This window comes from Seriola dumerili, unplaced genomic scaffold, assembly GCF_002260705.1.
Source record: "Seriola dumerili isolate Sdu_G_001 unplaced genomic scaffold, Sdu_1.0 BDQW01000291.1, whole genome shotgun sequence".
Taxonomy (NCBI): Eukaryota; Metazoa; Chordata; class Actinopteri; order Carangiformes; family Carangidae; genus Seriola; species Seriola dumerili.
The window spans coordinates 5,192,186-5,206,604 of record NW_019174546.1 but is presented as its reverse complement, the minus strand read 5'-3'; the positions used below and the strand labels follow the sequence as shown (position 1 = coordinate 5,206,604).

Sequence of the window (14,419 nt, the reverse complement as noted above, 5' to 3'; positions counted from 1 at the left end):
TTCAGAGGGAATTTTGCGCCCAAGTAAATGAGTCGCAGTTGTGAAAACAAGTAGTAATGTACCATGAGACCTATAGTTAGAACACTAGCAGCTAGCATTCATGCTAAAAACAGTGCCTCTGTCCCTGGACTACTTCCTGCTTATTACAATGGTCCCCTTAGATCATAGGTTGCCACCACACCTTCCGGAGCCTCCAGCATATCTCACAGTCGTCAAGGACCATAAAAGCTAAATGATTTTACACATTCCCTTTGTACGAGGCCTCAGGGGCTGTTCCAAACAGAATAAAAACTTAAGGAGTGCCTCACAGAGGTAAGAAACAACAGTTCCATTAGAAATGTATCACATCTGTGTGTTTGACTGGAGCCAATTTCAAAACCAAGACCAACAAACACAACAAGGAGAAGCTAGAAGTATTCTTCTACCTGTGAATGAAGCCCATGGAGTGGATCCCATCCAGAGCCAGCACCACCTCAGCTGTGTAAAAGCGGGCCCACTTCTCTGGGACGTCATAGTTGCTCATCAAGTTAACCAAGTCACCCCCAGGCATGTATTCCATCACCATGTAGAGGTAGCGATCATCTTGGAAAGCAAAAAAGAGCTGCAGAAAAAACAAAAAAAGTGAGAAATGATTGGTGAAAAATAACAAATATCAAAGAAAACTGACATTCAACTGACTAATTCAGTTCAGACTCACATGAGGCTGGATTTAACTATATTAAACTAGGTTAAATATTCTTATCACATCTCACCTGCACCACCCATGAGCTGTTGGCAAAAGCCATGATGTCCCTCTCCTCCCAGAAGAAAGCAGAGTCCGACCTCTTGATCATCTCAAACTTGCTGAGCAGCTTCATGGCGTATACTTTACATGTGGCTCTGTGTCTTACCTGGAAAAGATGATGAGGTGACAATCAAGTCAGACTTACTCAAGATCTCACAAGTTGTTTTAAAGCAGAGCATAAGAAATTATATATTATTTTTGAACCAATGAATAAATACTGACTATAGTAGAGGTTTGTAGACAGTGTTATTTACAAAAAAAAAAAAAAAAAAAAAAAAAAAAAAAAAGAAACAAAAAAGACACACAAAATGGCACTCTTACCAACTGCACCTCTCCAAATGCACCCCTCCCAATAACTTTAACCACCTCATAGTCTTCTGCTTTCATGCGTAGATCACGGATTTTACTAATGGTTTCCTTGTCTGGAAAAATAAGCAAAACAAGCAAAGACAGATGTTACAGTAAATAGAATCAATGCAGGGATCTATGCTCTGCTTAAGTCACTGCCTTTTGACCTTTAAGAGGAGTCTTATCCTGAGCCTTGTGCACCGAAGCATCACAGCCAAAGTTACAGTTGGCAAGATCAGTGACGTCAACTTAATACAGCATAAGGTGCCTGAGAGAGCTTGCAGATGATGGGTTCTATTTTGTTGTTTGTGTTATTACAATGCAGATTCTAGTGGTTACATTTTGTACGCAAGATCACCCTCCCACTCAGTTCCGCCTTGTTTTTATCATCTCACATCATTAGGTGTCATTTAATATCTACATAAAACAGAGGACAACTTTCATAGGAACATCCAGTGTGTTGGCAAACAGAACAGACCTCTCGCTGATGTAACAACACTAGTTCCCCTAGGGGAGATAGCTTTCACTGTTCAGCCAAATTTGGTCATAGCTGGACTAGGGGGATAATTTTCAATTCACATGGGTCACAACTGGCACGGGAATGCATGGAAAAGGGGGTTGCAGGGGCATCCAAGTTCAATCGATCTAAAAATAAAAAAGTAAGCCCTGAGCTATTAGAATAAGAACATTTGAGAGTGAGTCATTTCCACTCTGTGCAGTGGTTCCCGGGATCACGGTCCTTACTGGAAAAATCCCAGAGGACCAAAAAGACTTATAAACCATGTTTAGAAATGGTACAAATAGCATTTTATGTTGCTGTGTGTGGAGGAGGTGAAGGAGGATTATTTCCAGTAGGTCCCAGCATATATACCGTGGAGCAATCAGCTGATACGATCAGGGTGCAAAGCACAATACATGGAGGAGAGAGTTCCGAGTAAAGAGCCCTTCAGGCTATGCATGCAACTGAGGGCCAGTGTCTCACAAGACAGCCAGTCCATTAGTCCATCCATATCCATCAATGCGTTTCCAACTCTTGGGTGTTATACACAAAAGTACAGTACCAAGAGTAATTGAGGAGATGCCTAATGGCAGTTTTTGCCCAAGGGTTTACAGTAGCTTGGATTGATATGCAAATATGGAGCACTGAATTCTAGTTTTCCTCAAACCAATAAAAGTCCTGCTCAGACACAACTTGACAATTTTCTCGCAACTACATCTTACAAGGCAGGTTGTATTCGCTGGTTTGGCGACCATATCAACTTATGTGAAATGAATTAATTCTATGCGTTGCTAGTAAAAAGGCGCAGGGTTTTAATAGGCTTAATGAATATCTGCTGCTGTGGGGACAGTGAGAAAGGCCAGTACAAAAAGCTGTGCACTTCCACAGCATACAGAGTGCCAATCATATCCCCATGTGAGAAATCACTACCTGATCCTTACTGCACATAAAAATTAATCTTTCTGAATAGATCTGTGAGGAGTGTTTCTTTGCAGGAGGACTATGAAGAGAAACCAAGGAAAATGAAAAGTGATACAGAAGGCTGCAAAACCTGCCAGGGAGAACGTGAGAGGGAGAATATTTTTGGGTTATAAGAAGAGATAGAACCAAAGGAGGCAGGGAGAGTAAGCATATGTTTGGTTATTGGTGTTTTGCTAAATTATATGTTTGTCTATGGATAATTCAGGAAATTAAACACGTATATCCCTGAGATATAACAGTGGTTCTTTACCCCCACCTCAGACATTCCTGGATTTACAAGAACAAGTCCCGCAATAAACACTGTAACATGATAGCTGCCATTTCCTTGAAATGTAAATGAGAATTGGGCAGTTATACCAGATCTGTTAAGGAAAGGTTTAGCCTCACTCTCAGCCTTCGATTGATACTTTTTTGTTTTGCCTGCAACACAGTTATGGGGATTCCCTAATTTGAGCACACTGAGAAAAAGAGAAGCCATCACGATCAGCATCATGTGGGTCACCAGCCATTTATGAAAGCCCCTTTGTTGGGGACACTAAACAGCAGACACCTATTGTGTCCAAGCCTACATAAAGGCCGTGACCCAAAAACAGTTTTCTTTTCTGAGCCTAGGCTTGTACCCACATGTAACAAGGGTCCGCAAACACAAATGGTTAAAGTGAAAGACATGGAGATATCAGCATTAAAGCAGGACATAAGGAGAAAAGCACGACGCCAGCTACTTACATCTATTCAAAAAGTTGTCAATGCTCTTGTTTTTCCTCAGGGCAGGGAAGTCAAGGTCGTACACCAGCGCATCCAAGCCATCCTGAGGGGAGAGGAGAAGGGTTAACAAGCAGGCAAACACATCCACACAGTGTTTACTACTCCAACAACATCCCGAACAACATGGAAAATGCAAGCATAGTGTCCTGTCGGGCTACTGGTCTCTGTTGGGCAGCTTTGAGCTGAGACTTCTGCGCAGACCAAGCAGTGGGCTTCCAGCCTGAATTACATTAATAAAATCTAGAAGGGTTTAAGTTTGTTACAAATAACCGGATTTCAGTCTTACTATAGGCATTAACTGTTTTTAAAGTGATTAATAAGAGATCCAGTGAGGGAAATCAAAGGATGCTTGTTTATGAAAAGGAGCTTTAAATTATGTCTTGCATGACGCCTGCGATGGGCAATACTAAGGTCAATTTAAATTAAAATCAAATTGTTGTAAACCCATTTAGGTGTCGGCAGATTTTTTCTTAAATTCATGCTGAACTGATAACTCAAGCGTTCATGTGTGTTTCTATTAGAGGCTGTTGCATCATTTACTGTAACAAAACAAAAGAACTAAGCAAAGCATATCTGGTTCTTTTGTTATGTTATTGATAGCCATGTAGTTCAAAGTTCACGTGAGCATATGCATGCTGAGAAAGGTTGATACGTCCGGGTGTTTGAGTCAGCTGCTGATCAGAAATGCACTCATCAGCTATACTACTAGAAAACTATGAGGCCAGTAAGGTAACATGGACAATGTGAACAGGAGGGCGCTTCAGAAGATTTTAAACAACCACCAGTCCTACTGGTTGAGTGACCGGAGGCTGAATTTCCCACCCCAATCACCAAGTTTCTAATAAAAGCAACTGGAGGAACTAAGTAGTTTTTGATGACTGAGGCAACAGGGTGGCGCCTTACAATAACCATACAGTAAGGCAGACTGTGTGACTTTACAATACAGGGCTGCAACACCCACTGAAGTTACTCCCATCTCCCCAGCTCCTGACCCTCATTAGAATCCCTTTCATGACGACTCAAATAGTATTGTTCCTATACGCTGCTATAACAGGGTGAAAAATGATGCTGTCATTAAATAGACTTGAAAAGGACCGTGCATAAATACCCATTTCAAATTATGACGCGACAGCTACAAGATTGGAATTTCAAGAGCTGTAAACAAACATACAGTATAGGCAATCTTGCCTCAGGCTCAGCAGGAGCATAAGTGCCACTGGCGGGATTTAATCTAATCGTCTATAATCCAGAATGGCTGAAACAAGATGGGCACACAAACACTTGAACTCAAAATACTGTTGTGCATTCCCTCTAGCAGGGGTGAGCCAGATGTTATAAATTAGCATTTTCTGACACAGTCAGAGGTCAGCTAGTCTGCATTTTATTTATTCAAATACCAGGGGCAAACACTAGTTGCCCACAAATGTTACTGTTACATGTTAATGTTACCTTTTGATATAGGCTACATCATCTCTGCACTCACTATCATAGCAAGAATCTTATCATTCCCACATTGTGAGTGGTCTTCTATTAGATGATGACAGATCTCTTTTTGCATCTCTGAGCAAAACAATGATGACACATGGTGAATCAGCAGCTCAGACAAGGCAAGGAATCCTCTTAAGTAACTCTGTTGCTTCTGCTCAGCAGAAGAGGTCAGGGCAATGCCCCCCACACTCCCCACCCCACCCCACCCCTCTATGAGACATAAAAGCAGCAGACGCCCTGCGGGATGGGTGGAAGCAGGGAAAAAAGCAGGTGGGAGGGGAGAAAGTAAAAATGGGAGGTGAAGAATGGCTGGTGGGAAGAACAAAAGCAACGTAGGCATTCACAGAGACAGAATGTGGGAAATTAAGGAGAGGATAGGCTGTGATCAGCGCACATGGCAGAGCCTACAGTCATCATTTGCTCATCAACTTTCAGGAGGGAGCATTTACACAAGACAGACCTAAGGCTGAGAGAAAAAAGGGGCCTTGTTGGCCACACAGACTCCAGCCAGCCTGCAATGGAAAAAAAAACGCTGAAGAACTGAGTCCTTCAGGACCCTAATCACAAGGCTCTGTGCTCAGCAATGCACGTTTGCATAACTTCCTGCCGCAGAGAACTCTGGACAGCCACAGTAACATTCCTTAACAGGACTGTACACGTCAGAGAGCTATTTTAGGTATGTGGCCAAACAAGTTCTCAACAAAAAGTCAAGGAAGGGAGAGGAAAAAAAATCCATCCCAAGTACAGAGTCACATAGTGAGCCTTATTTTCAATCAGTACTAGGGCTTAACACTATGACGGAAAGGAGCAGGGAGTGGAGGGCTGGTGCATGTGGGGCTGGCTAGTCCAATAGGAGAACAAATGAAGGAAAAAACAAAGAAAATCGGAAGACAGCCATGCTCAAAGTCCTCTACTGAAACACCAGTGACAAAAGAATCAGGTATAGTAATCAAAAAAAAATCAGCGGTGCATAAAATAAAACTGCAAATTCAACTAGTAAATAGAACACAACTGATTGAAGGAATAAATTGGAATAAGGAATAAAGATTAAATTAGCAATTGTGTGAGCAGCAATTGCTCCAAGTTTATATATCTGCTGTGGCGTCTACCAGTTTTCCTAGTGGAAAGAGGGGCCGTGTCAAGATATTAGGGGCAATTGCATTCAGAGACACGGAGGTGTTAGGAGTGAATGATATATATATAAAATCCTTTATGATGATATATGTCATTTTTGTGATATGATCATTTTTTTGGAAAATCAATTGAGAAACCATTGATGGATAAAAAAAAAAATGAATTAAAAAAAGTATCAGTTTCACCTAATTTGCATATTTAATACCTGGCGCTGATAGAAAAAAAAAAATCATACAAATCCACATACACACGAGAAAATTATATCAGTAAATTTATATCATTACGAACTAAGTGTCGTCAAATCGGACAACCATACAGAGGTTTACCTGAATGCCTCACACATTGGTTTACCAGTACATTTATCTGCAATATCAAGAGTCCTCTATGTTTGTTTTTACATCTACATTTTGTTTAAAAATCACTACACACACACACACACACACACACACACACACACACACACACACACACACACAGATGAGAGATCTCCGCCACGGTGCTGGGGCTGTTAAGATAAGATAATAGATCAAAAATAGATAATTATATGTCTACTGCATATTCACATAGCAAGAATATGGCTGCATATGTATGTGTACAGCCACAAGGAATCCTATATTTTGTATTAATAAAGTAGACCTGCTTTATTCATAAAAACCTTTGTTTACACTCTGGCTCAGCGAAGTGTGCACGTGGCTATGCTACTTTGAAAAAGGTTCAATGCATAAATAAGAAACATAAGTTAACTCTGGTGTCTGATTTGTGATCATCAAAGTTATAGGTTAGCGACCAAACATCATCTGCCTCTGTTTGGGTTTAGCTATCAAACCACTCAGATGGAGCAGCCAGTTGCACCAACATGGCTCAGCCCAAAAAAAATCTGCCCCAGGCTACGCTAACAAATATGAGAATAATGGTCCGAGATCAGTGACAAAGCTCTTTCTAAGCTAGTAATTCAGAGTAGTTTCCAGAGGTGAAACTGTTCCTAGATAAGCACTTCTACTGCAGCTCTGAAATTTCCAGTGGCTCAGGAGTTTCCACGCAAAGAGAAGAAAACAAAAAGCCATCAATGATTAAAATGTGCAACACAAAATAGGGGAAAAAAATGCTGTAGTGGTGCAGATAAAAAGTAACACACAAAGCATTTAAACTCTAAATGCATGTGGCTGTAGTTCCTCAGGCAGTGAGATATGCTCATACACTGTAGGGACAGCCTTGAATCAACAATCTTATGACAATCTTAATCAAATTTAAAGAGCCAGTGAGAATATGTGCTGTTAAAAATGGAACACACACAATTATCTAACAATGTCCTACTAGAGACAGAGTAAAACTGTGCATATGATTCACTCATTGCAACAAGCACTGGGCGGTAGCAGTCCACAGGCTATGTTTCATTATGTGGCAGTCTTGGGAAAAAAAATGGCTGGGAAAACAAACCAGAGCTTGCAGGGCTCCATGTTATCCTATTTCTGCTGATGCTGCTTCAGGCAGAGGGCGACACATCCCTGGGATTACTAAATAATAATATGAAAAACCATCTCATCACCCTATTAATGAAATGTGGTAATCATGATAAAAAAAAAATGTATAGTTATACAAAACACACAAAGCCAGTGGTTGACATTACATATGGCAATTATTTCTTTAAACTTTAGGGGAGAGAAATCCACACACAAAAAACACACAAGCTCTTTTCCAGACATTAAAAGTCTGAGTTAAAATTTCCATGGGAGACTCAGCCACATCATCCCTTTCTGCATGCCAGCACAAGGCATGTGGACTGGCCTAAGTCAAGCCCTACTTCTCACTTCCTTTTCTGCCACCTCTTCAAGACAATATGCTTTCCACATGTGAGCAAATGTGCACACAGCCATTCAGCTCGACATGCAAATAAAGGCAGTTCCATCGAAGGCTGCACCCATGTAAACACAAATGTGATCATACAAACCAATGAAGCCATTCAGAGCATGAAATACCGCAACGCTTCCTCACTACTAACTTCCAGGTACAGGCCTTGAGGTAGAAATGTAAACCTAGGGGAATACATATCCATCTGCTCTGGCGTTTATTAATATTGTACACTTTGGAACCCAGCAGTGAGAGATTCAAGCTTTTTTTTTTTTTTTTTATAAATAAACCTTGACTCCTTTTGCACACTCCTGCTGCACATAATATCTACTGACAGGAAATCCCACTTACCTAGAAAGACTGCCTAACTAACAACTCCACTGGATAAACGGCAGTGACAGTGAACCCAGGGGTGGCAAAACAGGGGCATTCCATTTCCTTATGAAGTCCCAGTGAGCGAGAATCACTGTCACAAATGCTTTCATGTCAAAATATAATTGAGTTATTCCAACAGTGGCGAGCACTCACGTGTTTCCACTGACTGAGCTCTGGCTTCTCAAGCAAAACTCTGCTATCTTGCCTCCACTGCCCAAGATTTATGACCTCAGCCCGACAAATAAGCATCTTATTAAACACTCGACTCAGCTCACTTCGACCATCTTCACTGGACAGGGGTCACAGAGTCCTTTGTAAGTGGGACAAACCAACTGGCCTTGTAGCCCTCAAGAAACGAGATGAAAGAAAAGCAAAGGCTGTAAAGTTCAGTGGGTGAATCAAAGGAAAAAAAGCGTTCCGTTATTAAAAGACTGGATCATTTTAGTATGCATCCCTGCACATAATCAGTCAGTTGAGGGAATGCAGTGCTACAAACAGCTCAGCCAATTGTTGTTCCCATAGATGAATAGCTGAGGAGAGCAGTTTACGACTGGCAGCCCCGAACCTTTATGACAATAGGGATGGATTAAATGCTGACTATAACAGTTACTACAAATACATGCTTTTCGCCTCAAGGATATGTAATTCATCATTAAAAAGACCAAGCTAGTGAGTTTCCATATTTTAGCCAATTAATTACAAATTACATAGAGCTTGCGTAACTCCTGTCAATTTTCCAAAGCATACAAAAAGTTATTAGCGTGTTGTTGTTGCTTCCAGGCAGCACGCCATGAAAATCAACTTGCAGAGACATGAAACACATATGAAGCAGGTGCTCCACCACCATGAAAATGTAGTTACTTTTACTTTTTGTCAGTTACATTACCCTTGCAGGGAATAACATAGCTGTAAGCAAGGGCCATTTGCAAATAAAAATGGTGGTGCATTCAAGGATGCTGCCACATCCAAGATTCAGGTAAGTTTCAAAGTAAGTGTCTCCTGGTAACTGCATTACATTATTACATATTTGCCCCTATTATCATAAAATGTTCTCCTAATACATGCTATGTAAATGCTATATATGCTATATCTGAATTTCACTTTAAAAAGGTCATCATGCTGCACACTCTTCGTTTTGAATGACCATGAAGAACAAAGACAAAGCAAAGTAGAAGCAGGTGACTGGACTGTACTGGCATAACCTGAAAAAATGGCTGCCTGGAAGGTAAATCAACTCAAAATCTTATTCTATGCTTTATTAACTGGTCACAAATGATGTAGTGTATGAGCAAGTTGTACACAGTACACAACATAACAAGCTAAACATAGAAAACAACAAATATGGTTGTTTAAATAATGATAATTTATTATCTCATGCAGCACTCTAAATTAACAAGTCATAGAAAATGATGTTGAATGATGTGATTTTACAAAATCCTTGTGTTGTATATATGTGTATGTGTTGTGTTATATATAGTGTCAAGGAAGAACTACTGGGTTAACCCTGTAAAAATAAAAATATGATGTAGTGTTGAGAGTCCGTCTCTATGTCTACAACCAATACAGACTTTAGCTGCATTATCAGTGCAGACAACACTTTGCAGGTAGGGTTTGTCCATTAAAGGCAAAGGTCACTGAGAAAAGGGCAGGGACTCAAGGATTGACAAGACAAGGATTGACTGTGCTCTGGCTGTTACTCAAATTGGGCCTCAGCAGACTGACTGTGCAAGGCAATTAGGAAGTATGTCAGTAAAATGGTCCTTCAAATCTGTCTCAAGGCTCAGTTCCAAAGCAGTTCTGACTCAAAACTGCCTCTCTGCCTGTCAGCCGCATTTGCAGACCCTGGTTTTGCTATATGATCGTTTCCTTTGAATACCTAAACTCTGAGAACTGGGCTGAATTTTGCTTGAAATGGAAACCATGCCATAGTCCAACTGTGGCAATGCAACCATAATTAGAGGTGAAAAAAAAACAAAGACATAAATAATACCAAGTAAAACATTTCTCACGAGCAAGTTTTTACTCTACAGCTTCTTTGCCACATGGCACCATTAATCAGTTACATTCACATAAATAATAATAAGCACTTCTTTCAGTCAATCAACACAGATACTGTTGTGGGATGAAATCTAATTTGAGCGATAGTTACTGGTGAGTGTTAACCTGCAAAACATATTCATTCATCAAATTCATTTAATAACACACTTGTGTTTTTTCCTCTGTAAATTAGCTTATAACTGTAACACTGTAATAGCGCAAAATGTTAAACCATGCATGGACTCATCAAAGCTAATTTTGCCTTTTTTCATCAAAGCAGCCTACTACACAAACTCCAGCATTAACAATGTTGTTGATTTAGCTTATTCAACTCATATTATAAATCACTTCAAAATAAGAGCCCCAAACCTAACATGTACATGCAGCAATCGCTGCCTACAAATCTGGTTTACTGGCCTTGCAGTTTCCTGTAATTACCCTTATTACAGATTTAGAGTCCAAATAGTAGATGAAAGAGGGATCAAAACACAGGGAAGCTAATGCACCCCAAGTGTAAAAGTAAGAACAAAGACTGTGCCAGGAAGCCTTTATATATCTCATATAGAGGCAAAGCCCATGCAAAACAAGTTCTAACATATCAACTCAACCATTCTAATTTACCAAATGATGAACAGACCTTGGCACTTTAGGATCAAACGCAAAAGCAACTAGGAAATTCAATGTTTTCACAGACTGACAAACACACCACTTCCTCCATGCTAACGTTCAGAGGTGAGGATGTTCAATCCAGACACATAAACTAATAAAATCATTTGATCGAAGCTATTGATGGTTGCCAGCGGTAAAGCATATATGGGCAATGCTCAGTCCCTTACTGTCAGTGAGCTCTCACATCACAATGTCAGGAATTCTGTCTGTTCAGATTGGCTCTCAGAAGCCTGCCTAGAGCACAATGACTGGCGAGGGGGCAGCCCATCCAGATAAGGTGCTCTTCTCTCCAAGCAGGATTTATTTACTGGGTGAAGATAAGGGCGACGGGGTTGGAATACAGCGCTCGATAGGCCAGCCGAGAGCTGAGTGGTAAGGTGCAGTCCAAGTGTCACCATCACACAACACAGCTCAGGGTTCTATGGGGAAAAAAAGTGGAAACCCAACAGTGCTATACTTCAGACAGAAAGCAATTCCAGTTCAAGACCCAGGTACAGAAACATGGCCAGTAAAAGGCCTGCATTGTGCATTCTGATGGAACCTATTACTCATACCCAAGCATGCTGGCTGCTTTATGAGTTAAATGTCCTGATTCACGGCCTTCAGAAACATGAGTCTTCAGTCCACATAATTTTGGTTTATGGGTAGAGAGCAGAGCCCACACCCAGCTACCTCAGGGCTGCCTGCCTGGTCTCAACTCTCTCCAGACGTGCAGAATGGCTTTGGGACACACAGGGAACTCCAGGCCAGTCAAAGACAAGAGGTTATTTGATTAGCATGGAATTTTATTAAGCTGTGGGTGGAGTTGCATGGTGGCAGAGAGAGCCTCAGCAAAAGGCCTCCATTCATTGATCAGGGGAGATTGCAGAGAGGGGGAAAAGGAGAAACAACACCCTTGTGTGTGTGGCTGCCAGCAGGAACAGTCCCCACAGCTTTTTGCCATTAAAAATGCAGAACGTGTGCACTTTTAGGTGAGTTTAATTGCCTCTTTCTGCAACAGGATGGGAGGTCATGGAGACTAAGCAAGTTTTCTTCTGAAAAGACAGCTATCTACAGCAGCCTATACACAAACACTCCAAGTTGGGTTAGGGTTAGGTTAGGTGTGGGTGGAGTTTTAGGACAAGCCCCCTTCCCAAAACAGATTGCTTCCCGAATGTTCCTTTGCTTAGTTAGTCCATCTGCCTGCTAACATATCCCATGTCATACAAGCAAGGTACAGGAATTATTAAACAAGGAGTATGACCTTATGTGTACAACACCTGACACAGTTACAAAGAAACTACTGTACACAGAGATCCAGAACTATTTGGACTCTAGGCGAAAACTTAGGCCTACTGCAAACACAAAAACGTAAATGCCAATGTCCGTCCCTGGGCATTCAGGCCAAAATATTCCGTCCTATAATCCATGTGAACTTTGGTTGAATTACACTATACATCTGAATGAAACTTTTCCCATGAGTCACTAAGAGCCAGATCCTTGTGAAAACACTCAGTGCCACCATCACCCAAGCTGAGAGGCTCCTGATATCAACAAACACTTGACACAACATCATCCCTTTGGCATCCACTCCACGTTGAGTCAGTTCCTGGGATTGCTGCATGTAATAAAATGCTATGAAGGTGTTGCTTTAAGGTTTAGCACGTGGCAGGAGACGCCTTCTTTTCTCAAGACAGAAGAGTCACTTCATGAGTCCTCTCCCATAGACAGGAAGCAGCCAGGGCAAACTCCAACCAACAGGTGTACTGATGCAGCTGGGGGCCTACAGGTTACAACAGGCTTGCAGGCACCCTATCACTAGAAATGAGCCTTCAATAAGTAAACCTAGACAAAACAACACACCTAAACAACCACTTCCTAATGATCTAAAAAGCACACCAGTTACGACACAAACTATTATCAGTTTGTGGTGGGTGGCAAGGAAACCAATGCAGTTGATCAGACTTAATAACACGAATTGTTTTACCTGAACTGCTCCAAAAAATAATCTGACAAAGTGTGTCTGTCTTTGTGAAGGACGGAAAGACGGTCGCCATCTGTCAGTCTTATTTAGTTACCACTGCTTTTCAATAAGTTACTCTCCTATACTGATGCCAGGTTATGAGAGCTGACAGCACACCGCCGTTAAATAACAATCCTAATGCTAGCAATTACAGTTTCGTTGTTTTTGTCTGCGAGTTTATACAGTGTCTGACTGAAGGATAACGGAGGTTTCAAACTGCTGGTTGTTATTTTCGCTTAAACTTACTCTATATACGAACTCACACGTACACAGGTGTTTGGAGTTAAGTGTGTGAGCCAAATTGGCCTGTCGGAGTCAACATCAACACATTTCTTCAGTGAGAATTGAGACGACTTGTTGGTCTCGGAAAGAATTTCTGCTCCAAGGAGTAGACTGAACCAGAATGGCTGACTCGCTAGCTACCTAGCCAGCTAGCAAGCTACAAACTTACCAGAAGACAATCCGTATTTACTTCTGACTTTGGGTCCTTCAACATGGCATCGATTTTTTCAAATCGAGCCTCCATGCTTTGCCCAGCAGACATTTTTGCTGTTGAACTCAGTCCCGATGTTGGGTTATGAACAAAAACAGCTCACTGGCGAGGCAGAGGGCTGGCTAGCTAGCTTTAGCAGCCAGCGGTAGCTAGCTAGCCAAATGTTCCTTTCTTCGTGAGAACTTTACAGCGCACTTCACAGAAAATACATCGTTCTCCTCGAGCTTTCACAGACGATGAAACGTTTAAGGTTGCACCGAATATACATTAGCCACATGTTCAGAGTCGAAAGATGTTTTCCCAGTATGAGTGACAAACAACTTCAGAGGCAAACGATAAATGCGGCGACAGATTAGTCAGCCTCCGCAGGATGCCACTGAGGATAAGGGCTTAAAATGTTGGTGCATCCAAACAAAAGGCTGTTAAAACTTAAATGTAATGTCTCTCAGAAAAGCACAGTTTGTGGGATGGTTAGTCCAGGCCGGTTCCCATTTCTGTGCCAGGCCCCTGCAGAAAACGACAAACGAATCTGACAGCTCAAAAGTAGAAGTGGTGGGGGAAAAAACTTCTGCTTCTTTCAAATTTCGACCAGTTTTAACACGGACTCGTTACAGCGTTTAACTGCAGTCCCTCCGCTGCATCCCGTGCATTGTCACTGGCTGTCGACTGTTTCCCATCCAAACTTCTTCATCCCTCAGATCGAAGACTTAAAAAATCGGGTTTAGATGTGTGTTAGTTTTCGGAAAAAAAAACAGCAGACGGAGCCTGATTTTCTCCCACAGCCTGACCAACATGTCCGCCTTCCTGTTCAAACACCCCGGAGAAGCAACTTCAAAATGTCAAGTACTGCGCATGCGCTTTGTCGAGGCGCATTCAAAGAGTTCACACTGTTGAACGCAACATGTTGCTGCTCCCGATGTTACAATGGAAACGTTATGAGCTCACCAAAAAGATGCCATCAAAGGTACGAGAGTTTTTAAAGTGTCATCAACATTT

At 41.5% G+C, this 14,419-nt stretch overlaps 1 protein-coding gene across 1 annotated transcript in view; it reads right to left on the bottom strand.

The window, feature by feature from the left end:
• Window positions 1-14,205, bottom strand: part of rock1 (Rho associated coiled-coil containing protein kinase 1) — a 29,922-nt gene extending 15,717 nt beyond the window's left edge. Inside the window, exons 1-5 of the mRNA XM_022757993.1 lie at window positions 13,382-14,205; window positions 3,339-3,420; window positions 1,106-1,206; window positions 753-890; window positions 426-601 (exon numbers count right to left, since the gene is read on the bottom strand). Of these exons, the coding sequence (XP_022613714.1) occupies window positions 426-601; window positions 753-890; window positions 1,106-1,206; window positions 3,339-3,420; window positions 13,382-13,474 (590 nt within the window). The 5' untranslated portion in view covers window positions 13,475-14,205. The remainder of the gene's footprint in view (window positions 1-425; window positions 602-752; window positions 891-1,105; window positions 1,207-3,338; window positions 3,421-13,381) is intronic.
• Between the last annotated feature and the right edge of the window lie 214 nt (window positions 14,206-14,419).